This window comes from Perognathus longimembris, chromosome 4, assembly GCF_023159225.1.
Source record: "Perognathus longimembris pacificus isolate PPM17 chromosome 4, ASM2315922v1, whole genome shotgun sequence".
Lineage (NCBI taxonomy): Eukaryota > Metazoa > Chordata > Mammalia > Rodentia > Heteromyidae > Perognathus > Perognathus longimembris.
This window is the reverse complement of record NC_063164.1, coordinates 38,181,633-38,208,257: the sequence shown is the minus strand read 5'-3', so window position 1 is coordinate 38,208,257 and position 26,625 is coordinate 38,181,633. Positions and strand designations below refer to the sequence as shown.

General features: G+C 37.5%; 1 protein-coding gene across 1 annotated transcript; it reads left to right on the top strand.

The window, feature by feature from the left end:
- Nucleotides 1–3,110: 3,110 nt before the first annotated feature.
- On the top strand, nucleotides 3,111–26,625 carry Wdr75 (WD repeat domain 75). The gene is made up of 21 exons (XM_048345107.1): nucleotides 3,111–3,499; nucleotides 4,974–5,103; nucleotides 7,478–7,543; nucleotides 8,327–8,417; nucleotides 11,625–11,749; nucleotides 13,279–13,349; nucleotides 14,548–14,667; nucleotides 15,185–15,273; nucleotides 15,654–15,812; nucleotides 16,533–16,592; nucleotides 16,677–16,792; nucleotides 17,154–17,329; nucleotides 17,940–18,100; nucleotides 18,956–19,136; nucleotides 20,173–20,267; nucleotides 21,008–21,103; nucleotides 21,720–21,889; nucleotides 22,503–22,562; nucleotides 24,782–24,928; nucleotides 25,947–26,038; nucleotides 26,290–26,625. The coding sequence occupies exons 1-21, from the start codon at nucleotides 3,414–3,416 to the stop codon at nucleotides 26,489–26,491; spliced, it is 2,493 nt and encodes an 830-aa protein (XP_048201064.1). The 5' UTR covers nucleotides 3,111–3,413; the 3' UTR covers nucleotides 26,492–26,625.

Sequence of the window (26,625 nt, the reverse complement as noted above, 5' to 3'; positions counted from 1 at the left end):
TAAAAGAGACCTTAACTAAATAGGCCTTAGAGACTGGTGCAGACTGGGTGTCACTCCTTCCTTTTGCTCTGCTTAGAATAAGAAATTCTCCCTATCAGCTTGGCTTTACTCCTTTTGAAATAATGTACGGGTACCCCCTGCCCATTATCCCTAGCCTTTAGACTGAATTGCTTGCTGATTTGGATGATGCTGAATTTTTGTGTAATCTCGATTATTTGCAGCTCGTGCACAAGAATATGTGACCCCAACTTAAGGCATTATATGATTCTGCTTCTGTCCCTATCCCCCATTTATTCAGACCAGGGGACTGGGTGTTCGTCCGAAGGCATAACCCTAAATCCTTAGAACCACGGTGGAAGGGACCCTAGATGGCATCACCACTTGGGTTCACTGCTTCCACGCCAGGCCAGCTGATCCCTTTGCCCTGGACAACCACTACTGTGATGGAACATGGGAGGTCTCCAAGCACCCGACTCAGCCGCTTCGCCTTCACCTCAAGAAAAGAAAGTTAGACTGAATATTGTTATAATTTTCTTTTTGCCTTCTTTCCTTGCTACCCTGGCTAATGTTGATGTTAACCTTCACCAGCCTTTCCAATTATTTTGGCAGCTCACTCCAAAGTGGGGTGACCCCCTTATTTTAGCAACTAAGGAAGCCCCCTTAGGAACCTGGTGGCCAGACTTAGTAGTAGACTTATGTGATCTGGCCACAGGCAACTGGGATGTGCCAGATCATTTGGACCCGAACCTGAATAAGCGACTTCCTGAGTGTGATGAGCAGGAGTCCTGTCCACTTTGAGGTGTGCAATCCCTTGGTAAAGTAGACTAAAGGTTATAGGTTCCTGGCTAGGTAAGGTCAACACCCCTGAGTCAGCCTGAAGAAGTTACAGAAGATGGATGATCTTCACCCATCAGCCCCCCTTTAAAACCGAGGGACCAGAGTTGTTTTTGGGAAGATGAGGCAGGATAAACTAGAGGCATGCAAAACAGAGGTACAGAGACTGTACTTGTGAGAAATGGTGACAGGCCCTTTGGTTACTACTTTGGGCCCTATTGGCCCATGCCTTATATCTATATCATCCCCTAGACAGGCAAGCCATTGAAATGGACAGAATGGAGCCATGATTGGCTCCCACGGTACCAAAGAGAAAAGGGGGAAAAGAAGTGCCAGACTTTGAAGTCAGGCCCCACTTTACCACGTGAACCCCACTTTACCACGTGAACCTGAGATAAGCAGGCCCTGTGAGCAAACCCAGGACAAGCTTATTAGGGCCCAGCCGGTCGAGAACTCTAACCACTGGGAATGCTTAACTCTGACCACCCCTAGAATGCCCCGAACCCTGAGCCAATCAGATTTGTACCTGTATCCTAATCTTGCTTGCTTGAACACCTGATTGCTGTAACTTTGTTTTTTGCCTTTATAAGCCCTGTGTAATCGTAGCTCAGGGCTTCCTCCTAACCTCCGCTGTGTCGGTGGGTAGGACGAGGCGGGAATTGCAGCTCGCTTAAATAAAGCCTTGCCTTGCTTTTGCATTTCGGAACGTCTGAGTCTCGGTGGCCTTCTTGGTGGTCATTTCGCGGCTTAGCACAATACCATTCTCTTTTGAATTCACTTCAGACATTTTCAAAGTCCACAACTCTTCCACATAACTAAGACAATATCCATATTGTTAAACCATCTTTCCCCTCCTTCATCTGTAAAACTGTCATAAACATGTCATAGACTTGATCACTGTCTCCTTGATATTCTTCCTCTGCTATCAAGATAACAGTCTCCTACTTTTCCACCTAAAAATATGCCTTGACCTTTGAAAAATCATATTTTCCCATAATTAAACACATCGTGTGGCCTCAAATTGTGACACATAAGGCACCAGCAAGCAAGCCAGCAAGTGAAGAGCCAGACTAATGCCATTTTTAAGTCAGGCCCCACTTTACCATGCGAACCTGAGATAAGCAGGCCCTGTGAACAAACCCAGGACAAGCTTATTAGGGCCCAGCCAGTCAAGAACTCTAACCACTGGGAATGCTTAACTCTAACCGCCCCCAGAATGCCTGGAGCCCTGTGCCTGGAGCCCTGAGCCAATCAGATTTACACCCGTGTCCTAATCTTGCTTGCTTGAACACCTGATTGCTGTAACTTTGTTTTTTGTCTTGCTTGAACACCTGATGGCTGTAACTTTGTTTTTTGCCTTTATAAGCCCTGTGCAATCACAGATCGCGGCTTCCTCCTAACCTCTGCTGTGTTGGTGGGTAGGATGAGGCCCGAGTTGCAGCTCGCCTGAATAAAGCCTTGCTTTTGCATTTCGGAACATCTGGCTCTCGATGGTCTTCTTGGTGGTCCCGACTTGGCATAACACAAGGGCTCTTCCTCCTTAGGGGTGGCTCAGGGCCAGCACAGATATTCAATATTAGAGATAAATGGCTAAAAATAAGCATCCTCTAATATACAGGCTACACGAAAGTGATATACCTAACTTGAAAACTTAGACTGATAGAGAGGCACCTACTTATTCAGGTCTTTTCTAACTCACATTCCACTCACGTGAGGAAGAGAAAAATCAAAAGAAAATACCAACAAAACAATCCTTGAGAAACCTATGTAGTTGGACAGGAGATTTTTGGAATCGGGGCAAGATTTTAAACGTATTTTTTTCTGCTTTTTTCCCCCTGCTTATTTTTCCCACTTATTTTTTCTGCTTGTCCTGGGGCTCAAATTCAAGGCCTAGGCTAAATCCCAAAGTTCCAAAGTTAGCGCTTTACCACTTTGAGCCTCAGCGCCACTTCCGGTTTTCTGATGGTTAATTGGAGATGAGTCACTCAGACTTTCACGCCTGGACTAGCTTCGAACCGCGCTCCTCTCTGTCAGCCGCTTAGGGACCCCGTTTTCAACAAAAAGCCACCACCATGTAGGATGCCAGAGCGACAACTAACAAATAAGAGGGGTAAAAACTGTACAAGATGTTTCCTACCAAAGATCCCAATTCGGCGACCTCGGAGCTAGGGGCGCGGCGTGATTACGTCATATCTCACGGCCTGAATCGCAGGAGCGGGATGGAAGGTCAAGTGATGCCTGGGCGCCGCCTTTCCCTCCTGGCCGAAACCGGGGACAGACTTTGACGAGGGCAGAGAGAAGTCTTTCAGTATGATTCAATTGCCTGCTCGCTTTGCTTTCACCATTATAGGAAAACAAAAACCAAAAAAAGATGTTTTGGTTCGGCGTTGCCCAAACAAAAGATGGCCGCTCGAGCGCTGGGCCCAACCACGGAGTTCCAGCCCACCATCACCGAGTCTCCATCCTAGAGAGGCCGGCGGTGGCGGCGCGGGCGGGCCTGGAAGACACGCCCAGCATTCGGCCCCAGTGAGCAGTAAGGGGCGGAGCCCACGGTCGGAAGCGCCGAACTGAGCGGGAAGATGGTGGAGGAGGACGGCGTCCGCGTGGTTCACTGTGGCGGCAGCGAGCTGAACTTCCGGAGAGCCGTGTTCTCGGCGGATTCTAAGTATGAGGGCGCCGGGCTGAGGGCGGAAGACTCCGGGGGCTGGCCCTCGGGACTGTCAGGCGCTACCCGGGCTCCCGACTCCGGAGTTTGGGCTCTGCAGGAGCGGAGGGCGCGCGTGCTGGGGACCCCAGAGCGCTGAAAGATCCGTTGCACGCGGGGGGTGAGAGACCTGGTCACGCACGCTGGGGTTGCACACCTCTGCATCACCGGACTGGGTGCCTCCCGTTAGATTGAGAGGGCGTGGGACGGGCCCACGTGTCTGGGATCACCGAGGAGCTAGGATGGCTGGACAGCGATCCAGGTCCTAGTCTGGACCTGTGTGCCTCCCACAGCTGTGTCCTGTCTTCAGTGTCGGAAAATGTTACTAAACCCTCTTCCTTTGGACACACAGGCACAAATATATTCACACACACACACACACACACACACACACACACACACCGTTTGCGTTTCACAGACTTCTTTGGGAGGATTACATGCCTCAATGTGTAATATAAAGCTCTTAATACTGTCTGGTGCGCTTATTGACCCAGTGAGGTCAGCTGTCACCACTATTGCTACATTGTAGTTCTTAGAAGTGAAATAATGTAAAAAAATGTTTTCAAATCACTTAAGATGGAGTGATACTTAGTAAAAAAAAATCGTTTCTGTTTTAGGACAGTAGATTGTAATTTATGAAAGTGTGTTTTCCTGTTTGTTGGCCTATTGGTCCAAGACACTTGTTTAATGTGTGTGTAGTAGAAGTTGCTGAATGCACACACACACATTGAATCGATTTTACAAGTGAAGGGGGCTTTGTTAACATTCATCTTATGAATTAGGAAAAAACTGAGGCATAAAGAAGTTGTCAGAGCTCTTTTGAGCTAAGGCTAGCACTCTACCAGTAAGCCACACTTCCACTTCCAAAGTTCTGCCTCTGAAGCCCCATATCCATGTGTCCAGTTTCTTCCTCCAGTGTGCTGTTTCGAAACCCTAGAAGAGAGATAAAAGCAAAACTAGCCTTTCCATAACTAGAAGAATAAGAAAAAGAAGTCCGTACTATGTTAACCAAGAGAGCCTGGATCTCACCGATTAAGCAGAGCCTTTAATTTATCATTTGTGAGCTGGTATCCACAGTGAACCAACCATAAAGCCCTTGGGATTGTGAGAACATTAATAAGCAGGGAATGAAAAAATTGCATCCATTTAGTAATATATCCAGGCAGCTTGATTAGACTTTGCTTTCAGAATGATTGTTCATAGCCTTTGTCTGCAGGCATGCAGTGACATTCACCTCTGAATTAAGGAATAACTTGATCTTAGATCTTCCCCCTAAACTTAAGCAGTGCTCAAATTAAAACGTAGTTTATTAACTACTTTGAAGGAAACATTGGCTGTCTGGTTATTTTTGTAATGGTCCATAAAAAGATTATACTGCTCAAAGGGTATGTGAAAGTGTTTTTTGGTTTTGTTTTTTTCTTTTCTTTTTTCCCAGGTATATCTTCTGTGTCTCTGGGGACTTTATTAAAGTGTATAGCACAGTTACAGAAGAGTGTGTACACATACTACATGGGCATAGAAATCTGGTAACTGGAATCCAGCTCAACCCCAACAACCATCTGCAGGTGCCAAACCCTTTACAATTGATCATTTTAACATCAGCCTGTGTTGACAGAAGTCTGGTGAACTTTCCCTGAGAAATTTTGCAGGTTATTTATGATCAGGGAGAAATCAGTTAATGTTTTGTTTGTTTGTTTGTTTTTTATTAAATTTGTTGACAAGGTGTTATGCAAAAGGGGTACAGTTACATAATAGGGCAGTGAGTACATTTCTTGTGATATCTTACACCCTCATTTTTCTTTCTGTTTTATGTTAGGGTAATTTTTGTTTTTACTAGTTATTGAAGTAAGGTCAGAACTACATGCCTATCATGTAGTCTGAGAACCATTTGCACCACACAATGCTTACTCTTTTTATTTGAAGTGGATATTCTTGGCAGTGTCAGTTTCTGAAGTTCTGAAATTTAAACACAGTAAAATGAATTTCTTGATTACAGATTTTCTCAAATCCTCTTATACCACTGGTATTGGGAATATACCCAAGATGTATTCAACTGTGTTTTGATATTGCTATGGTTTTATAGGTTAGTCATAGGCAACTTGAAAGGTATTGCTCATGTAAAATTTGCATTGCCTTTTACTGCATAGTCACAAAAGAAGTAAAGCATAAAGCAACACTGATCATTCCTTTCCACACTTCAGTGATCTACTTTTAAAAATCACAAGTAACTTTCTTACTGGGACTAGTTGTACTTCTTATTCTGTCTTCTGATTTGACAAGATTTATTATCATATGTAGTCTGAATTTTTTTAAGTCGTTGTACCAACGGGTTTCAGTTCAAGAATTCAGTTTATGAGTATAGTTTCTCTTGGTCACTGTCACTCCTCCCATCATTCTTCCTCATCTTGCCCAGTCCCATACATGAATGTTTTTAATAACCAAAAGAAAATAAATATTCTTTGGTTAAAACTAAAATATGTTTAATTGTGCATTAGTAAGTTTTATAACCAAACCAAATCTATATACTCATTGCATAAAAGTTCTGTTTCAGGTGACTAGAAGTTAGTAAAATCAGACAAGGGCAATCTTTCCAATAGGTTTGTTGAGGTGAAAGGGAAAAGATCTAGAGATTTAGGAGTTCATTGCTTTGACAATGAATATATGTTTGGCTTGTATATTGTACTATCTCATGCTTTTGATTCTTGTATGTAATGAGCATGCTATCTATACTTAATATAATTCTTTTACTTGAATTGATAATATTGTCCTACTCCACATACATTCTTATTTCTGTACTTTGAATTAATATCCATACTTGTGTAAATCCTAAAACTGCTACTTTGTTTAAGATAATCTTTTTCTTTATAAACCTTACAAACAAAATACTTTCACAGAGCAACAATTACAAAAAAAAGCATCTTTTGTTACTTAAGTAAAACTAAGCCTAATTGGGAAAAAAATAAACTCGTTTGTTAGTAAGGACTTCTGTCACTAGCATAGTATGCTCCACAGACTACTGTCCTAAATTGTTACCAGTCTACAATGAGTACAGAAATCGAATGTCTTGAAACTTGATAGTGCTTTGACCTTGCCACAGCCTGCAAGTGCATAATACTTCCTATTTTATTTTGTGAAAATATTGCTCCTTTTGATGAATTGGAATTTTTAAAAACCAACATGAGATGTTCTCTGATAATTTGAGAGAAAAGCACTTTAATGTATATATAGCTACACTTTTGAAAGCATTGTAGCTAATGGGAAGGAACTGAACTCAGAAATATAAACACATTATTGATGCTTTCCATAGCTGTAAGATAGATGTTTGATATTTCCCCTTCAGTTTTAGTTAAAACTTCTATTTGATGGGGTTACTTTCTCCAGAAGATTATCTGTTTTGCAGAAGCAATATACACAATTTGGTCCCAAATAAATGAGACCAAAATGTTTTAGATTTTAGTTGCAGAACAACTTGGAATACTTGTTTTACCAGGTACTGGTAGCTCAGGCCCTTGCATCTGGCTACTCAGGAGGCTGATATCTGATTATTCCAGTTCAGAGCCAGCCCAAGCAGGAAAGCCATGAGACTTGTATTTCCAGGTATCCACAAAAAGCTTTAAGTAGATCTGTGGCTAAAGTAAAAGAACACTAGCCTGAGCAAAACAACTCAGAGACAGTTCACAGGCCCTGAGTTCAGCCCCAGGGCCAGTACAAAAAAAAAGAAAAATATTTTACTGGCTGAGCATCCCTGATCTGAAATTTGAAATGCTTTAAAGTCAGAAACATTTTTTGAGTATTATTTTGAGGCTTAAAAATCTTCAAATTTTAATTCAGGAATTATAAACTGTATAAACTCTATGAATTAATGAACAGAAATTGCTTCTGTGGTAGCAGTTAATAATAGAACCCTATTTGTAATCTTTTCTTCTTTAACCCTTTTAGCTGTATTCTTGTTCCTTTGATGGCACAATTAAATTGTGGGACTATCTAGATGGCATTCTGATAAAGGTATGTGGATTAATCTTCAGTTTTACTGCTGTGAAAAAATGTGAGAATGTAATGATAGACATCATGTTCTTCTTCAAGACCAAATTTTTATTGAACAAACTATAAAGTTTGTATGTCATTAAAAGCATAAATTTTACTGCATAAATTGTTTAACAAAAAGACAAGTAAAAAATACCAAAGGTATTATCTGTATAATCATCCCCCCAAAATTCGAAATTCCAATGAGGAAAAACTAATAGGCATTTATTAACTAGGCAGAGGCACCGGGGGTATAATTCAGTGATAGATCTGTCCATCATGTCTGAGGCAACAGCACTTTCTTCTCTCTCAGATTAGCCAAAATGCATGCATTTTTGTGACAGGCAGGGTAATTAGTGATAGTTAAATATAGAGAAATGGATATTTCATTGAGGGTAAAACTGCAGATGAAGAAATATGCTTTTCTAACACTCACCTGTAAGAGTCTTGTCATTGAAATAGTGACTTATATTTATAGTACTTTAAACATCGTTTATGGTGGAAAAAACATTACCTACAACCTTTATGTCACTTAAAATTATAGCACATTTATTTTGTGATACTATACAGCTATTGAAGCATCAGATATATCTCTATGCTGCAAGATTATTCAGCAAACATATTGATTCTCCATGTATTGATTAAACAAGGTCCCGCATGAGAATTCCACAGTAAACAAAGCTGTTAAATAGCCCTACCCTGTGGGACTTAAAGCTCTGCTGACAGAAACAAATTATAATATGGTATGTTTGTTTTCTCTTTCAGACTTTTGTTGTTGGGCATAAACTTCATTCCCTCTTTTCTCTTGCCCAAGCTGAGGATTCTATCTTTGCTATAATAAATGAAGAAGAATCGGGTATAGTATAATGCATTTACTTTGTTTTTTATATGTTAGCAATTGTGCGTTTTGGGTTTAATTTGGAGCTAAAGAGTTTTCAGAGTTGAATTTAAATTGCTTTAATCATTTTCACATTTATTTGAGGATGCTTTCTATCAGTTTGCAATAAGCAGTAAGAATGACTATTTCATACGTGATTGTGATCAACCTAGCTCAAATTTTCAAGCTGTTTTGACAAGCCACTAAGAATTTATCTAAAAATCTTAATCTTTTTTTTTTTTCTGGTACAGAGGCATAAACTCAGCGTCTTATGTTCTCACTGTGCTTTATTGTTCATAGCTGTATTCTACTACTTAAGGTAGATCAGATCTTTTGTCTGGCTTCTTTCTGATTAACTAAGAATCTTGAAGTTTTCTGCCTGGCTTTAAACCTCAGTCCTCCAATCTCAGCCTCCCAAGTTGCTAGGATTACAGGCACAAACCACAAGCCACCATCCCAGCTTAAATCTTGTCATTGTTAAGCATCACTATCTTTTTATAGAATGGCCATTTATTGAACTAGGTACATTATGGCAAATAGTATAGAAAACAGGTTCATATTAAGAACCAATAACATGCTGGACGCTACTGGCTCACGCATGTAATCCTAGCTACTCAGGAGGCAGAGATCTGAGGATCACAGTTCAAAGCCAACCAGGGCAAGAAAGTCCATGAGGCACTTATCTCCAATTAACCACCTGAAAACCAGAAGTGGCATAAGTGGTAGAGTGCTAGTCTTGAGCTGAAGAGCTCAGGGACAGCACCTAGGCCAAAGTTAAAGCCCACAACTGGCCAAAAAAAAAACAAAAACAAAAAAAACCCAATATGACCAAATTTGAGTTTTACTGTCACTAGAACATTATACATTAAGTCTTCCATGAATCAGATTTTTTCAGTAATTCCTAGAATGTCTTCAATGGTTACAAAATAGGGAATTTGATACAACAGAATATTGACAAGTAGGATAATATCAAAAGAAACTTTCAAATTCCAGAATTCAAGTAAGCGATTGTATGGTATCTACCATAAAATAAAGTTGTGATTGTCTTCAGAATTAAAAAGTACAAAGCATCTTGAAGATGTTTACTGGACAGTCATCTTGAGTGATTCATGGTTTATTAGCTAAGTGAGTCCTTTCAACTACATTTTTGTTTGCTTTAGATATTTTGCTGAAACATTTGTAATTCTATGTCATAGACTTTTAAGTAACCTGTGAATAGTAAAACCCCAAAAGGAGTGGACTGTGGTAGTTTAAAAGGTCATTTTAAATTAGTCTTTATCTAGCTGGGCAGTAGGCTCCCATTGAGCACTGGAAAGGATAACACAGGAGGTTCACAATTTGAAGACTTCCTGATCTACACTGCATAGCAAAGTTACATAACAAAGTCTCAAAAAAAGGAAAATAAAGAGATGGTTATGTAGAGCACTTGCCTAGCACATGCAAGGCTCTGGATCCAGTCCCTGGCACTAGGAAAACAAAAACTCTTTGAAGGCTAAATATTCATTTGTTAAAGGTCATTTAGTGCCACACCTGATAATATGTGATAATGTCAAGAATATAGACTGAAAGACATAGAAGGAATAAGAAGTTCAGTTTTCCTATGTGTATCAAAAGCTCCTTCTAAAGAACATTCAAAAAGATATTCTGAACAAATGAAGGGGCCAGCCCTTGGAATGCAAGAGGCAGGGGGATTGTGTATTTGGGCTGCACAGATGAAGAGCTGGCCTCTAAACAACACAGTAATTAGATTACCTTCACAGATGAGTAACCTCAAATATATGGTATTCTTCCTAGTTTGTTTTATTTTTATATAAATGTGTGGACTCATGATTTCAGCCCATGTGGATACTGAAAATTTGCATTTCTAATCTCACAGTAATATGCACTAGGTCTAGACTGTAGTCTGAGAATCTTCCTAGTGATTCTGCTTATCACTAATATTTGGTATCTTCTTATGTTCTCTTCATGATTTCTACATTGAAAGGATAGTTGCTAGTAAAAAAAAAAAAAAAGTTGTTATCCATGCCTGTATCAGGGCTACACATGAAAAAGAGCCAAGGCCAGCCCTTAAGATTCTCTGTGGTGGGACCTAATTGTTTGTTTAAAACTATCGTAGTTGGTCTCATGTGCAAAGAAGGCGGGGAGGGGTGGGACGGGGACTACTAATCTTAAAGGAAAGATCTTGATCAGCCTTTTGTAGTTAGCTGAAAATTCAACTCACAATAGGGTTCAGTACTACTGCAGTACTGGCATATTATGGACACCTAATTAAAATCATGGATATATGTTACACAGGGCTTGTAAATATCCTATGTTAGCTGATTTGCTTACTATACCACTGTACTTTCTGTGTTTCAAGACCCAGTCCATAGTCTCTGACAGAAAATTCTATGTCATATTGAAACATGCTGTTCTGTTATAAAATCAAATTAATCTTTTATTTACATGAGATCTTTTTTGTTTCCTTTTTTATTTATGTACACTATAGTCCCTCAACAGCTAATTGAGCACCAACCATGTGCTTAGATACTTTATGGTTGAACACAACAAAACTGACAGTAAGTTCTAAAAGCAAAATGACTGCAATGATCGTATAATACAACACAATAACAAATATTCCAGAAAATAATAGCGGAGAAGGAGGAGTGTTGAAGGAATACGTATTAAATAACTGTTCATGGAGGGTCTCTAGAGGAATAAGAGTAAGTTGTATTTTGACAAGCATGTTACTCCTTTAGGCTATTAAAAAGATTTCTATTCAGAGGGCAAGTTAAGAGAAATCAGAAACATGAGCATGTCCACATTAGAGAAAAGTAGACTTACCTATGAAAGTTGCAGCAAGAATAGCATTTCTGAAAACTTGAGAAGGCTTATTGCGCCTAGTGGTTTATTTATAGTTCATTTTAATCCTCAACTTGATACTTCTCAATGTAGAATGCCCCAGTATAACACAAAAATGTTCTACATATAAAGGTCATGTGTGTACATAGAATTGTGGGATTAGACTTTCACTTAAAACATACATATTCAAGAAAGGAAGGTACATTTTAAATATTGACATTAAATGTATTGACATTAAATGTAAAATCTTGGCATTCTAGTACTGAAAAATAGATCCATGTCAATAAGCGCACATGTTCACTTTCTTTTGAGAAGTTTTAAAGTAATATGGCTTCCTTTGGCTAGATGTATTTCAGCTGGCCTCAGTGAAACTGCCCAAATCACCAAGCCAGGAAGTAGAAGCTAAGGAGGTTTCCCTTGTTTTGGATTACATAAACCAGTCACCCAAGTGCATTGCGTTTGGAAACAAGGTAAATATGTTTTACTAGTTTTTTAATTTTATCCGTAAATCTCTTCTGCAATCTCTCCTTTGAGTATTTTATATTATAGTGATTTTATAATTGCCTTGAATTACTGTAGTTTTGTTAGTAAAGAAGTCTGTTTCAGTACTTAGCATGTGTTTATGGAATAGATTTTTTACGACTATCTTTATATAGTCTTAACTAATAGTCTGAACTATTGCCCTGTAAATACTCTACGTATACCTAAAATAACAGTGTTTAGTGTTTATACTGTACTACGTACACCTAAAATAACAGTGTTTAGTGTTCATACTGTAATGCTTTGCTCATCTCAAGAAAATATGACCTTGTTATCTATAGTTTATATGCCCATATAGAAAATTTGGATACAATAACCTCTCTAGTGAAAACAATTAGGTAGGGATTCCTTTTTGAAACTTTTTAGCATACATAAAATAACTTTTCCCAAAAGAATTTAGGATTAGAAATGTTACTATTTTTAACTTAACATTACAGCATGAAATCTATTTTTTTTGTCATTAGATTTTGTAGCACTGTTTTGTTACACATTTTGAAAAGAATTGATTTCTCCCAGTAAATACTTGTTTTTATTAGCTTATATTTATTAAGGAAAATACTGATAACATTATTAATATTCTTCAGTATCACTAGCTATCAGTTATGTTAAAAACTCATCAAAACAGGGCTGGGGATATGGCCTAGTGGCAAGAGAGCCTGCCTCGTATACATGAGGCCCTGGGTTCGATTCCCCAGCACCACATATACAGAAAACGGCCAGAAGTGGCGCTGTGGCTCAAGTGGCAGAGTGCTAGCCTTGAGCAAAAGGAAGCCAGGGACAGTGCTCAGGCCCTGAGTCCAAGGCCCAGGACTGGCCAAAAAAAAAAAAAAAAAAACTCATCAAAACACTACATATCCATTAAAATAGTTAAATGTTGTCAAAATTAAATACTTCTACCCAAGCCATTCTAATCTTAGAAAAAGGAAAACATGACCACAAAATGATGGGCACAATAATAACTTCACAATAGCTCCAAAATATAAATAATCCAAATATCAGCCATTACCAAAATGGTAGAGCATATTTTCTAAGTAATGTTACTGAACTGTGTAATGGAATTAACAATACATAGAAGAGTGTGATTGAACCTAAAAAAGAAGATACTGAGCAAGTGAGTCCTAAACAGGGAGGGAAAGAGATTGTAATGATGGAAATGAATATTGTTGGAGAGGACCACTGAGGAATGACTAACGAAGAACAATGGAACATTCCCTAGGTGAAGGAAGTATTCTAGATTTTGATTGTAGTGGTGACATATGTCAAATTTGGATTTGTTTGTGTGTATTCTTTAACAGAAAAAAAATTAAGTCACTGTACTTAAAACTAGTGAGTCTAGTTTTAGGATTTAGTACTTAAGTTTGTCTTATTTGAAAAGTCATTTTCTATGACTAGAGGATATTTTATATTAATGCAATCTTTTAAATGTTGACTCTTGCAAATGTTGTCTTTGAAAAACCAGGGAGAATATGTTGCTGCAGTACGGGACTTTTACTTGTCTGTTTATTTTTTAAAAAAGAAAAAAACATCAAGGTAAGAGCTCCTTTTTTATTGCTTTGTTTTTGTACACAAGAGCTTGCTATAATTTTATTCCATCCTCATTCTCTATGATTCATAGCTATTAATAGTTTTATGTTACAAGAGATTGTGAGACCACAGGGAATGTTAGTTACGAAAGCTTAGGGACCTTTTTCCAGTCCAAGGTCTGTCCATATACAGTAAACCTGAAATTATGGTCTGCATAGTTGGTGTCAAAATTAGGTGTAGTTTGAGAAAGCTTGGCCAAGTGATTTTCAATTACCATTTTATAGTTGTATGAACAGAAACAGACAGGCTTTGGGATATTGAGTTGAAAGTGAGTCAGATTTAGCCCATTTGAACACCTATATATGCTTCAGATTAAATATTTTTTCAAATATAGGTCATATCTACCTAATAAGTTGTAAAGATGTATAAGATAATATGTTTAGGAAACTGTCCTTTCACTTACTTTCACAAGATTAACATATGTTTCCTTTTCAGTATAAATAGGGATCCTGACTTATTAACAGCCAAATGATTGATAAATACATATCCTAAAAATAGGAAATAGCCAAGAACCAGTGTTTCATGCTTAAAATCCTAGCTAATTAGCAGGCTAAATTCTGGAGGATTATAGTTAGCAAACACCTACAGGAAAGTTTGAAACTCCGTCTCTAAAATAACCAGAAAATCTGGGCTATAGACATTTCTCAGGTGGTAGAGCACTAATTCAGCAAGCAATCTGATCAAGTTTGAGTTCAAACTTAGTTCAAAATCCAGTATTAGCCCCCAAATAAAATGAGGAGGGAATGGCTTAGATACTTAACCCTACATGTTCTTTTAGGTAGAATAGCCCATTTGACTCTTGTAAGTTCGGGCTTATTTGTACTATATACTGAAATTTAGGATTCATGAAAAATTTAAAGATGCTGTGTCCCAGTTGAAGAAACTACTAAAAAGACTTTCTACTACTTAAATGTCAGCAGCTTTCCTAAACAAGTTATTGCGATTAGTCATTAATCATGTGAGATTTATGTTTATTAATATACATTACAAAACAATGTTTTTTCATCAAAATTTTTTCTAATAAAGATTCTACATTTGTATTGATTGTCTAGCAGCCAATTTTGTTTGATGAGGTGTAGACTCCTAAACCTACTTTACCACTTCTTAAGAAAATTAATAATCAAGGGAAATGTTTTTCTCCTAGATTTACTTTATCGTCATCAAAAAACAAGAAACATGCTAAGAATGAGTTTACATGTGTAGCATGCCACCCAAAGGAAGACTGCATTGCATCTGGTCACATGGACGGCAAAATTCGCCTTTGGTCAGTTAACTCACCATGTCCATTTTTATATAGTATGTCACACTAGTCCTGTAGAACAAGACCTCCTGTAGAACAAGAGCTTCTCTAGGTCCAGAGGAAAGGGCACACCTAAAGCTATTGCTGATAATAGGTATTAGATGTTCTAGCACCCTCCATTTCTCTTATTATTATGTTCTTTATTTCATACAGACTACCTTAAGATTACTAGCGTACAGGAAGGGTGAAAATTTCTGTGTAGTATATTACCATTTTGTTGAAGAGAACTTTTCTTTCAACTTTCATCCCAAAGGGACCCAGTAGTGGGTAGCAGAGATGACATATTGTTTGTAGAAGTGATGGATTAGAAATAGAAATGTAGCCAGCCATGGTGGCATATGCCAGTAATCAAGGAGAAATGAAAATCTATTTTTGCCTTTAAGACCAAAAAGCTTGATATTTAGATTTAGTTATATTTAGCCTGCTCTTTTCCTAATTCACACCTGGGATCAAATTAAGAGTTTTGTTTTTCTCCCAATAGGAGAAATTTTGATGATGAGAAAAAATATATGTACACATGTTTACATTGGCACCATGATATGGTTATGGATTTGGCTTTTTCAGTGACAGGTAAGTGCAAGCTAACTCATTAAAATGACCTTTTGAAATATATGGATCAGGTGTTTTAATTCACTCTATTTATAGTTTGAGAGATGTAAAGTTGGCTAGGCCACACAAATCAAATACTTGTTTATGGCCCATGCATTTAGTATTTTCTCAGCCCAATATTTTATACTTTTTCAAATCCCTTCAAAGTTCCAAAGTATGTATATGATAATATTATTAATATAAAGACCTATATAAACTATATTACATTTTTTAAAATATATGTCTACTTAGCTGTCTACTTCTATGGTAGGAAAAATGGAAATGTTAATTACATGTTTCTGGGTTTTTTTGTTGTTGTTTTTTCCCAAAAACACTCCTTTAAATTCTTTGGTTGTGTCAAGGCACCAGTCTGCTGAGTGGTGGGCGTGAGTGTGTACTTGTAGAGTGGCGAGATGCAGCAGAGAAGAACAAGGAATTTCTCCCTCGCTTAGGAGCTACTATTGAGCATATCTCTGTCTCACCTGCAGGAGATTTGTTCTGTACTTCTCACTCTGATAATAGTAAGTCTAAATTTCTTTTGTCTTTGTCTATCATACGGCTTGAACTCTGGGCCTGGATACTGTCCCTGAGCTCTTTTGCTCCAGGCTAGCACTCTATCACTTTGAGCCTCTTCCAGTTTTCTGGTGGTTAGCTGGGAATAAGAGCCTCATGGGGACTTTTCAGCCTGGACTGGCCGTGAACTGTGATCCTCAGATCTCAGCTTCCTGAGTAGCTAGGATCATAGGCATGAGCCACCAGCACATGACAAGTGTAAATTTCTTAACTATGAGGAAAGGTAATTTGTACAATGCCATAAACCAGCCAGCATCTATTACAATGTAAGGAGATAACACTAAGACAGTGTAACATCATTTTTCAATGAAAATGGAAGACTGTCTAGTTATAGCTGTATGTGTATTCACAAAATCTTTTAAAGTGGGATAATTTAAGGTATTTTTATAAATACAATAACATTTTTCAAACAGTATTTTGAGATTCTCTTTTGGCATTATCTCAGTGCTATAGATATTTTTATAATATAGATATAGTCTATGAATACTGAGTGTATTCATAGGCACAACTTATTAAATCTTAACAAAGGCTCTGACAGAAAAGCTACCATACTCACCCCTAATTTTTCAACTAAATCTCAAGTTTTAGTCCTGATTTAATTGACTTGGTTGGGTGTATTTCAAAGTGACAAGTTCTGACATACGTATCTTGAATTTTTCCATCCGCAGAGATAACAGTTATTCACCGAAACCTTGATGCATCTGCAGTAATTCAAGGCCTAGTGAAAGGTAATGGAGAAGCCAGCGGGTTTGGAATGTGTTGTATAGCAAATGTTTATCTGTTTCAGTTATTGTTTGCTGACTCTTTTACAGATAGGAGTATTTTTACTGGTTTGATAATTGACCCAAGAACTAAAGCTTTAGTTTTGAACGGAAAGCCTGGTCACCTGCAGTTTTATTGCCTCCAGAGGGATAAGCAGTTATTCAATGTAAGATTTTGATCTATTAACTAACCTTCAGACTGATGGAAGTTCTTTATAGTTATCCTTGTGGTCAGATTGTTTATTTGGTAATTTCTAAAATAATATCTTTTACCTGTTTTACTTAGAACACTTAAATATGACAGCTAATCGTCAGTGTTGCAATGGTCCATTCCTGTAATCATGGATATTCTGGGTCATGGTTCCATGCCATCCTATGCAAAGAGCCAGTGAGACACAATCTAAAAAAAAAAAAGTCCGTTACTGTAGATTCTAGAAGTTACCATGGTTATAGTTAGTTGTTTGTGAAATGCTTTAACAAATGTACTTATGTGAATAAGCGTTGTTTTATTCTTTTTAACCCCATCAGTTAGATATCATACAGCAGGAGTATATCAATGATGATGATCTGATCCAAATTGAACTAACAAAGGCTGCCTTTGGTTGCTTTGGCAAATGGCTTGCAACTGTGGAAGAGCGACAAGAGAAGGAAACTGAACTAGAATTGCAGATGAAGCTGTGGGTCTTCAATAAGAAAACACAAGGGTAATTTTACATGTACAGCCACTTCACTTCAGGGTACAAATTTGAGTTCCTATTTCATGGCTAGTAGTAGTCTTTAAGATCGTTAAGACTTAAGATTTAGGGGAGTTATTTCTCTATTAGAACTTCTTTCCTACACTTTTATTATCATACAGAGGTTATAGAAAAATTCCATTCTTATTTTCATATATGTGTGCAAGGTATCTCAATCACTTTCACTCCCTATATCATTCTCCCCGATCCCACTCTTAAAATCATTTCAACAGGTTTCATTACCCTATTTACATTCATGAAAATAAACTACATCAGCAGTATTCGTCATGTCCCCGTATGTATACGATATACCTTGATCAGGCTCACTTCCTCTCTTTCCCTAACCAATTTAAGCAACATTGTGTGACAGATCTTAAAGACACTATTTTATTTTTTAATATAATTTTATTATTAAGATGTTGGACAAAAGGTTGCCATTTAAAGACACTTTTAAACCATAAACCCCAGTTTATGAAAACCAGCTAACAAAATGTTTAGGAACATTTTTTAGAAGACTCCTATGACAGAATGTCATATTGTCCCATTGTACAAATAAATATGTTGTTTTCCTTCCTACTAGGTTCATTCTTAACACAAAGATTGCCATGCCACATGATGACCACATCACAGCTCTCTGTTTCTCTAATGTAGAAAAATCTGAAAAGCCTGTAACCTTGGTTACAGCTAGCAAAGATGGTCACTTCAAAGTGTGGATATTAACAGATGATTCTGATATATACAGTAAGTTATCTAAACATTATATTGAAAGAGTGTACCATTTTAAGAGTTGATTATTTCATCTGGCTTCAATGGCTCATGCCTCTAATCTTAGTTACTCTGCTGGCTGATGTCTTAGACTCTTGGTTCAGAGTCAGCCCCTGCAAACAAGTGGTAGAACACCAATTGAAGGGGAGTAGGGGAAACCCTTAATTCAAGCCTCAGTAAAGAGGGTAGTGTTTTGTCACAGCTTGTATCCATTTGTGGAGCACTGTTTCCTACTTCGTTGAATTCTCTATAAGCTATTAATTTTAGTAGATGTGAAAGATTACACTTTTTTTAAACTTGTGTTTGGGGTATAATAATAATCATATGCTTATCGTGCTAATTATTTGTGAGGCTATAGTAGAAAAGGCTTTGGCACTGGTGACCTATGACTGAAATCCTATCTGCTCGTGAGACTGAGATATGGAAGATCGAGTTTTGGAGTTAGCATGAGCAGACAAATCCAAGAAACTTTTATCACCAGTTATCAAAACGCCTAAAGTGGAGAAGTGGCTCAAGTGGTAGAGCATGAGCTTTGAGCAAGAAATCTAACCAAGAGGGCAAGGCCTTGATTTCAAGATCCAGTACTGGCACAAATATACAGAGAGAAAGAACCTTTCTATAAAGGCTTGTTCTCCCTCCACTAGAGGGAGATCAAGGTCTTTGGGGAAGGTATAAATTTCAATTCTTTGTAGCCGCCTAACCTTAAAAAAAAGTGTGGAAGGAGGCTTCTTTTTTTCTAATGTTTCTTTGTATCTTAACCCTTATTGTATATAGCATCTCTGATATCTGATGGTATGCCATTTTTAAATGTTATGACTTGTATTTTCACAGAGAAAGCTATTGGCTGGACCTGCGATTTTGTGGGTAGTTATCACAAATATCAAGCAACTAACTGTTGTTTCTCTGAAGATGGCTCTTTACTAGCAGTTAGTTTTGAGGAAATAGTTACAATATGGGATTCAGAAACATGGGAACTTAAATGTACATTTTGCCAACGAGCTGGGAAAATAAGGTAGGTGATTATTTGAATACTAATACATGCATGTGTGAGGGTTCCCATGCACCAGTCCCAGTGCTTGCAGGACCTGAGCCCTGTCCTGGAGCTCTACCACTTAAGCCACAGCTCCATTTCCAGATTTTTTTGGTAGTTTATGGGAGATAAGAAGCCTTTCCTGCCTGGTCTCAGCCTCAGGTCTCAGCCTCCTTAGTAGCTAGGATTATAGGCATGAGCCAACAGTTCCCAGCAGAAATACTTCTTTAAAACAATTTTTTCAGGGGGCTGGGAATATGGTTTAGTGGTAGAGCGCTTGTCTTGCATGCATGAAACCCTGGGTTCAATTCCTCAGTACCACATGAAAAAGCTGGAAGTGGCATTGTGGCTCAAGTGGTAGAATGTTAGCCTTGAGCAAAAAGCCAGGGACAGTGCTCAGCCCTGAGTCCAAGCCCCAGGACTAGCAAAAAGAAAAATTTCAGACTTTTTTAAAACTTCAGTAATCATTCATGTTTTCCTTGTTATAGATAGCCTTGGTACAAGCAGCTAACCAAAGTATTGGAAGGCTGAAAAATCTGACTACCAGAACTATGTGCCAACATTTCTGAAATTGAGCATACAGCTCTTTTCTTTGTAATAATGCTTTCATTGTTATGCTATATAATAGGAGTTACATAAACAAAGAGGATTATGAGATGCTCGTCTTCTGTGTATTCCTTTTAAAACTGTTGTACTCATCATTGTTTCCTTAGAAACAATATTGGTTGTTACATTGTACAATATATTAGCAAATAGATTATCAATTTCTTTTTCTGAGTAGCTAAGATTACAAGTGTGAGCCACCAGCTCCCAGCTCACGTTTTTGGTTTTTTTAATGGAAAAAGGTACCTAAAGTAAAACTTTTTCTCCATATCCCATAGAGCTTTTATTTCTTCAAGATAGTAACAAACAGAATACTCTTCATTGCATAAAACTAATAGTGGATGGAAGTATGAAGTCCTTGGTATTGAATGTTATAGAACCGCCTGTTGCTAACTTCTTTGTGGCTTTAACCTAGGCACCTTTGCTTTGGGAGATTGACTTGTTCAAAGTATCTTCTTGGGACTACTGAAAGTGGCATTCTTTGCTGTTGGAATCTGCTCACTTGTGCATGTAAGGTGTTTTGTGCCCTAAAGTGACTCAGTGAAGCACCTGGAGAAAGTTGCCATTAAACTTTGACATTTTGGGAATTATATGTCACATCTTCACGTCTCTACCCAGACAATAGTTTTCACAAGACATTTTGTACCACCAAAATTTGGGAGTGATAAGTCTATTGTAGTTTACTTGAAAACCACCAAATTGACCAACAGCTGGCTCAATATCTATACTTTTGCCACTGTGATCAGGTGTAAGACTTTATAGTACCTTCCATATTCTTCATCCTCATAAAGTTTTGAGGAATACTTCTAATTTATGATGCATATTAACCCGCTAGATCCCATACCACATAGAATTTGAGTGTATTCTACTACAGTTGTAACAAATATGAATTTTATGACACTTTACTCATTGGAATATATGGAAAAAGTGATTATTAGGAATGAATGTGCCTTCTCTGTGGTGACTGATTATTTCACTTACAGTGAGCTGAAGCATACGTTTGAAACTAACTTTTTCATACTACGTGGCTATGTAGAAGAAATAACAAAGTTCCTTGTTTGTTTGTTTCATTCAGTTTCTTTGCCTCACTTTAGTGAAGCCCTCCATGAGGTCCTTCTACATGGAAGAACTGGATAGATTGATCCAGTAAAGACTAAGAATGGTTTAAAAATATTACTTTACCTACTGTAAATTTTTAAGAGCTCTTTGTAAGTCTCTTCTTAGAAGTGAATTGCCTTTTCTCCCCACAGTGGAATGGAGTGCAAAATTAAATGTTAGAGTGATGGAACCTGATCCTAATTCAGAGAATATTGCTGCAGTCTCTCGGTCTTCAGTAGGTTCCGATTGTAAGTACAAACTATGTTGATAGTAAAACAAGATTCTATCCAAATAGTTTAGTGTCTTTACTATGAATCATATCAGATATTTATTTGAAGGCATTTAGTTTTTCTTCCCTTGCTCCAACATAGTGTGTGTGTGTGTTTGTGTGTGTGTGTATGTGTTTATCCATACTTAGTTCCAGAAGAATTCCAGTATATGTCTTACTGTTCCACAGGCCAGTTCCTACTCCGTTTTCAAAACATAGTAGTGGTTTCACTTCTTTGATACATTCATAAGTTTCCCTTGAGTTTTAACTGGATCTTCTGTATGTTTTGGAACAATTCCTGCATCTCTTTGGTACTTAAGAAAGAATATTTGGATAAGGTTTTGATATTTGTTTTCTTCAGTAGACCTGGTCTCTGAAACAGGAACCTTTCTCTTTTTGAGATTCTTAGTCCTCATTCCTAACCTGCTTGGTACATAGTAGGCACTCAGTAAATATTCATTAAATCAAAACCTGAAACAGTCCTGAGCTAGGTCATGTATATTCTCAATAGGGAGAGTCTTTAGTTTGCTCTGTTAGTGTGAGTCTGACTAAGCTTTGCAAGCAAAATGTCATTATCTTTTTTATTCTCCTTCTAGTGTTCATATTTAAACCTAGTGAGCCAAGGCCATTGTATATCCAAAAGAATATATCCAGAGAGGAAGTTCAGTGGGGAGTGTTTGTTCCACGAGATGTCCCTGAGTCATTTACCTCAGAAGCTTACCAGTGGCTGAATAGATCCCAGTTTTACTTCCTAACAAAATCACAGGTAACTTCTTCCCTCAAAAACAATGACCTTGCCAAGTGTCGGTGGCTCACACCTATTATCCTAGCTACTCAGGAGGCTGAGATCTGAGGATCGTGGTTCAAAGGCAGCCCCAGAAAAGTCCATGCGACTCTTATCTCTAATAAACTACTCAGAAACAGCCAGAAGTGGCAATATGGCTCAAGTGGTTAGAGCACTATCCTTGAGCACAAAGAGGCTCTGAGAGTGACAAGGCCCTGATTTCAAGCCTCGGGACCAGCAAAAACAAAAACAGAGACCTCTTTGAACATGTAATTATAGACAGCCAAAAGAAATTTAATTGGGGGGGGGTTGTTTGTTTTGGGGGAAGGGGTTGCTGTTGAAGAAAATTGTGGCTTGAGTTTGAAGTATCAGTTTATTTAATATTATTTCATTACCAGTTCTTAAATATCCCTGAGAGGCAATCTTAGAAACTTTACATTGGCCATGAAATAAATTTTAAACTTTTTGCTTTCTGAGCAAATAGATATATCAGAATCAAATTAAAAACTGGACTTCTTCATAGTACCTTGATTTGTCTTGCTTAGGTTTAGACTCTATATTATTCTTTGTATCATTAACTTATCTCTCTTTTCAGAGTTTATTGACATTCAGCACAAAGTCTCCAGAAGAGAAACTCACACCAACAAGCAAACAGGTATGATTCAGCCAATCATAGTGCTAGCTGGAGACATCAGTCAAGTTGTATAGTTGCTGCCTAGCACATGTGAGCCCCAGTTTCAGCCCATATACCACAAAATGCATGGTGTTGAATGCATTCTTTTCCTGGAAATGTTGTTATCTTTTAAAGTTGAGCTATAAGAATATTTCACCTGGTCCTGATGGAATTTCAAAACATGTATTTATAAACTGGTACACCTTTCTTGAAGGTTTACAGAGCTGTTTACAAATTTATAATATCGGTAACATATATTTGCAGTTTAAAGAGTCCAATACAGTTTGCTCTCCATATCCATGGGTTCCAACCATTTGTAGATGGAAAATATTCAAGGGAAAAAAGGCTATGCTAGAGTGTATCGGAGTATGGCCTAGGTTTTATTTCATCTATGCCATTTTATGTAGGCTTCAAACAGCTTTGGGTTCAGCATCTGCAGAGTTCTGGCCCCAGTTCTACAGAAATACCAAAGGGCAATTACAGCATTATAAGCCTCTGGCAAAACTTCTCTACCACTAGCATTAACCACAAAGAAAATCACTCTTAATTAGATTCATATCACTGTTACTGATTCTGTATTTTTCAAAAATAGATATTAATATCTAAGCACACTACCACTCCCCAAATACATACACACACATATACATACATATATATGTGCATATATATTTTTTTTATTATAGGTACTTTTTAATTGGTCAAGTTAGTCTTCTCAATAATTTCAGACACTTTAGGTATTCTTTAAAATTATAAAGAAATATTTCTGAACACCTGACTTCATTCTGAATTGAAGTAAATAAATCTACACAGTAGTCTTTTTAGGATTCATATTCATCCATATTCTAGAGATCTGTTTTGCATGTTTTGCTATGATACCATAGTTCTCTTTGCTTTGGTTACTCCCTTGCTTTACTGGTATATGAATAGGATATTTAAGAATGTCCATATTTGGGAATATTTTTATTCTCTCCTACTTGATCAGTTGGTTGAATATAAAGTTGTAATTGAAAATCATTTTCTTTCAGTACTTTGAAAGTATTGTTCTATTACTTTATCGCCTCTAAGTTTACTAGAAATCCAATACCCGTCTTAATCTTTATCTTCTTTATTTTTGAGTTATATTCCTTTGAAAACTTGCTGAATTTATTCAAGAATTTTTTTCGGTCACCTGCCATATGTCAGGGACTTTTCTGGAGGTACGTTAGCAAAATAAGTCTCTAACTTTATGGTGTTTATAGGAAAATACACAAATAAGCATCAAGTAAGCAAAATAAATAGTACTTTAGAACATAAGAATAAACGAAGTATGTATTGCATGTCTTTAATCTCAGCACTCTACAAGCTGAGTCAGGAGGATCAAGAGTTCAAAGCAGGCCTTGGCTACATGCATGTTAAGAGTGTGTGTCTGTGTAGTTACATAAGTTAAAACATGGTTTAGAAATTCTCTGTTTGGAACTTACCCTATATCTGGCTCAGCTGTTATATTATGAAACATGTTCAATGTCATTACTTTACGTCATCTCTTAAGTTTCTTGCTGGAAGGATTCAGACCTGGCTCCCAGTAGTCCAGTATTTTCTCATTCTGAGAACCATTTCATTGCCTTGACCTGTGAAAATGTACATACCTGCCTACTACTGTTTGTAGACATACTTTTCTCCTTTTCTCCAAAGAATGTATTTTGAGCCTTCTGCTGTGGCTAAGCAGATGGAAGGATCTGAGAATTTCCTAAATAAACTTTCTACCTTCATCTGGTTTTTTCAGCCCAACTTTCACCCCCACCTACAGAGATAGTATTAGTGCCAATTGCTGAACATTTGTGGAATTCTGTTTGTGAGTTGGAGTATGTCCTGGCCTTTCCCAAAGCCAGCTCAGACTTTTACTTTTTACTAAAATGTCATTTTGAACCTGCTTCGTGCTTGTCACTGTTAGGGCCTTTCCCCCTTTTGAAAATCCTCTTGCTCTCATTTTTATAGGAGCAATGTAAATGTGTATTTATGTGGTTCTTCATCTAAGTGTCTGTTAGCTTTCCCATGGTAAGTGAGATGATAGGCCTCAGTTGCTTTACCTATAAAATGAGAGAATCATACAAAATAATTTCACATTCTGTGCTAGATATTTTGTGATTCAGAAATACTTATTACTATAAGTCAAAAGAGCTCCTCCTCATTGAAATAATTTCACTTTGTCTTAATCATTGCAGCTGTTAGCCGAAGAAAGTCTTCCAACAACACCATTTTATTTCATATTGGGAAAGCATAGGCAACAGCAGGATGAAAAAGTAAAGGAAACTTTAGAAAATGAGCTGGTACAGTTACCCTTAACAGAGAATATACCTGCAATTAATGAGGTAAGTAGAGAGGAAGCTATAGATCAGATTAAATATATTAAAGCACCTTAATTTGGAGGATGTGGTCATTGTTGTTTTTGCTATTGTTGTTCGGTCATTGGGCTTAAACTTAGGTCCTAGGCACTGTCCCTGAGCTTTCTGCTCAAGACTAGCACTCTATCACTTGTTTTTTCTAATTTAATTTTATTGTCAATGTGATGTGCAGAGAGGATACAGTTACATATGTACGGTAGGAAGTACATTTCTTGTCAAACTTGTTAACTCCCCCTTCATTTTTCTCCCACCTTCCCTCCTCCCTAGTCCCCTTAGCCCCCTGAATTATAAAGTTAATTCCAACATATTGTCTTGTAAGTATCACTGTTGCATGCAGTTCACCTTTTATCCTTTGTCTCACCATTTTGATGTTCCTCTTCCCTTCCGTAATTCAGATAAATGTATATATACAATACCCAGGGAAACAAAATCAAATATAGGGGATAAACCATAAGGAAGGAAAAACAAAAGAAAAAAATAATTTCTCATAGTACATTAAAAATAACAATGAAAAACCTCTGTTTCCATATCTTGGAGTTCATTTGGTTTAGCATCGTCTTAGATGATCATATGTACTTTGAGCCACAGTGCTACTCCTGGTTTTCTCATGATTAACTGGAGCCCAAGCTGGCCTCAGGTCTCAGCCTTCTGAGTAGCTAGGATTACAGGCATGAACCACCAGCACCCAGCAATTTGGAGTTTTTATACAGTCTGTCACATCAAGTTTATATAGTTATTTGCACATTATACTGCATTAAAACCCAGTGTAAATATCACATAACCTTATGATTTGGATGATTTGAACTTAGAGTAGGCTGAAAGGTAAGGAGGAGGTTTACACAAATGTAGGATAATGGAAAGACTTTTTTTCCCTTGGGTTTGGTTTCTCCATAGGTAAAACCTTTTGTTTGATTCTTGACCTAAAGACCTCATGCCAAAGGCTGACCTTTGTAAGTGAAACCCCAATTTTCTGCTTTTATTCTAGCTTCTTCACACTCCAGCCCATGTACTGCCATCTGCCTCTTTCCTGTGTTCCATGTTTGTAAATTCATTGTTGCTGTCTACTGAGACTAAGAGGTAAAGTGGTTCTTCAGATATGTTTGTTTGAAGAAATAATGTTTGTTTTTCCTTTACTAAATATTTTTCTAGTTTATATCACTTTTCAATTTAAGGGCATAGAATATTGTCGAGTAAAATAGTTTTCAAATACTAGACAAGATGTGTTCTGTGTGTACACAGATGGTATATAATTTATAAATTCACTTGTTCCTTTATAATAACCGATGGGTTTTTGTTTTTTTTTATATTCTGTTCCATTCTTGCTAAAGCGCTGGAGAAGTTCCTGATGATGTAGACATGAAAGAAGAAAAAGGAAGCGATGATTCAGATGAAGAAAATCATTTTACTGAGCAAGTTCAAGATAGAAACATAGATTTGGAGGAAGATGTTGTACGTCAGTTGTCAAAATCTGAAGAAAAAGAACTGAGGAAACTCAGGAAGGTTGACTATAGCTGGATTGCCACTCTTTAAAAGGCCTTTAATATGAGGTGGAGAGAATGGTCTTGCACTTTGTGTTTCTTATTGTATGGCAGTAATCAAAAAACATTTTAAAATTTCTTTTCTTTCTGTCTCAGTGCTGGGTCTTGAACTGGAGGCCTCATGCT

Coding starts and splice junctions, on each gene's coding strand:
- Wdr75 (XM_048345107.1), top strand. CDS start 3,414: ATGGTGGAGGAGGACGGCGTCCGCGTGGTTCACTGTGGCGGCAGCGAG. Junction 18,101..18,955: donor AGATGATTCTGATATATACA/GTAAGTTATCTA, acceptor GTATTTTCACAG/AGAAAGCTATTGGCTGGACC. Junction 21,890..22,502: donor ACTTCCTAACAAAATCACAG/GTAACTTCTTCC, acceptor CTCTCTTTTCAG/AGTTTATTGACATTCAGCAC.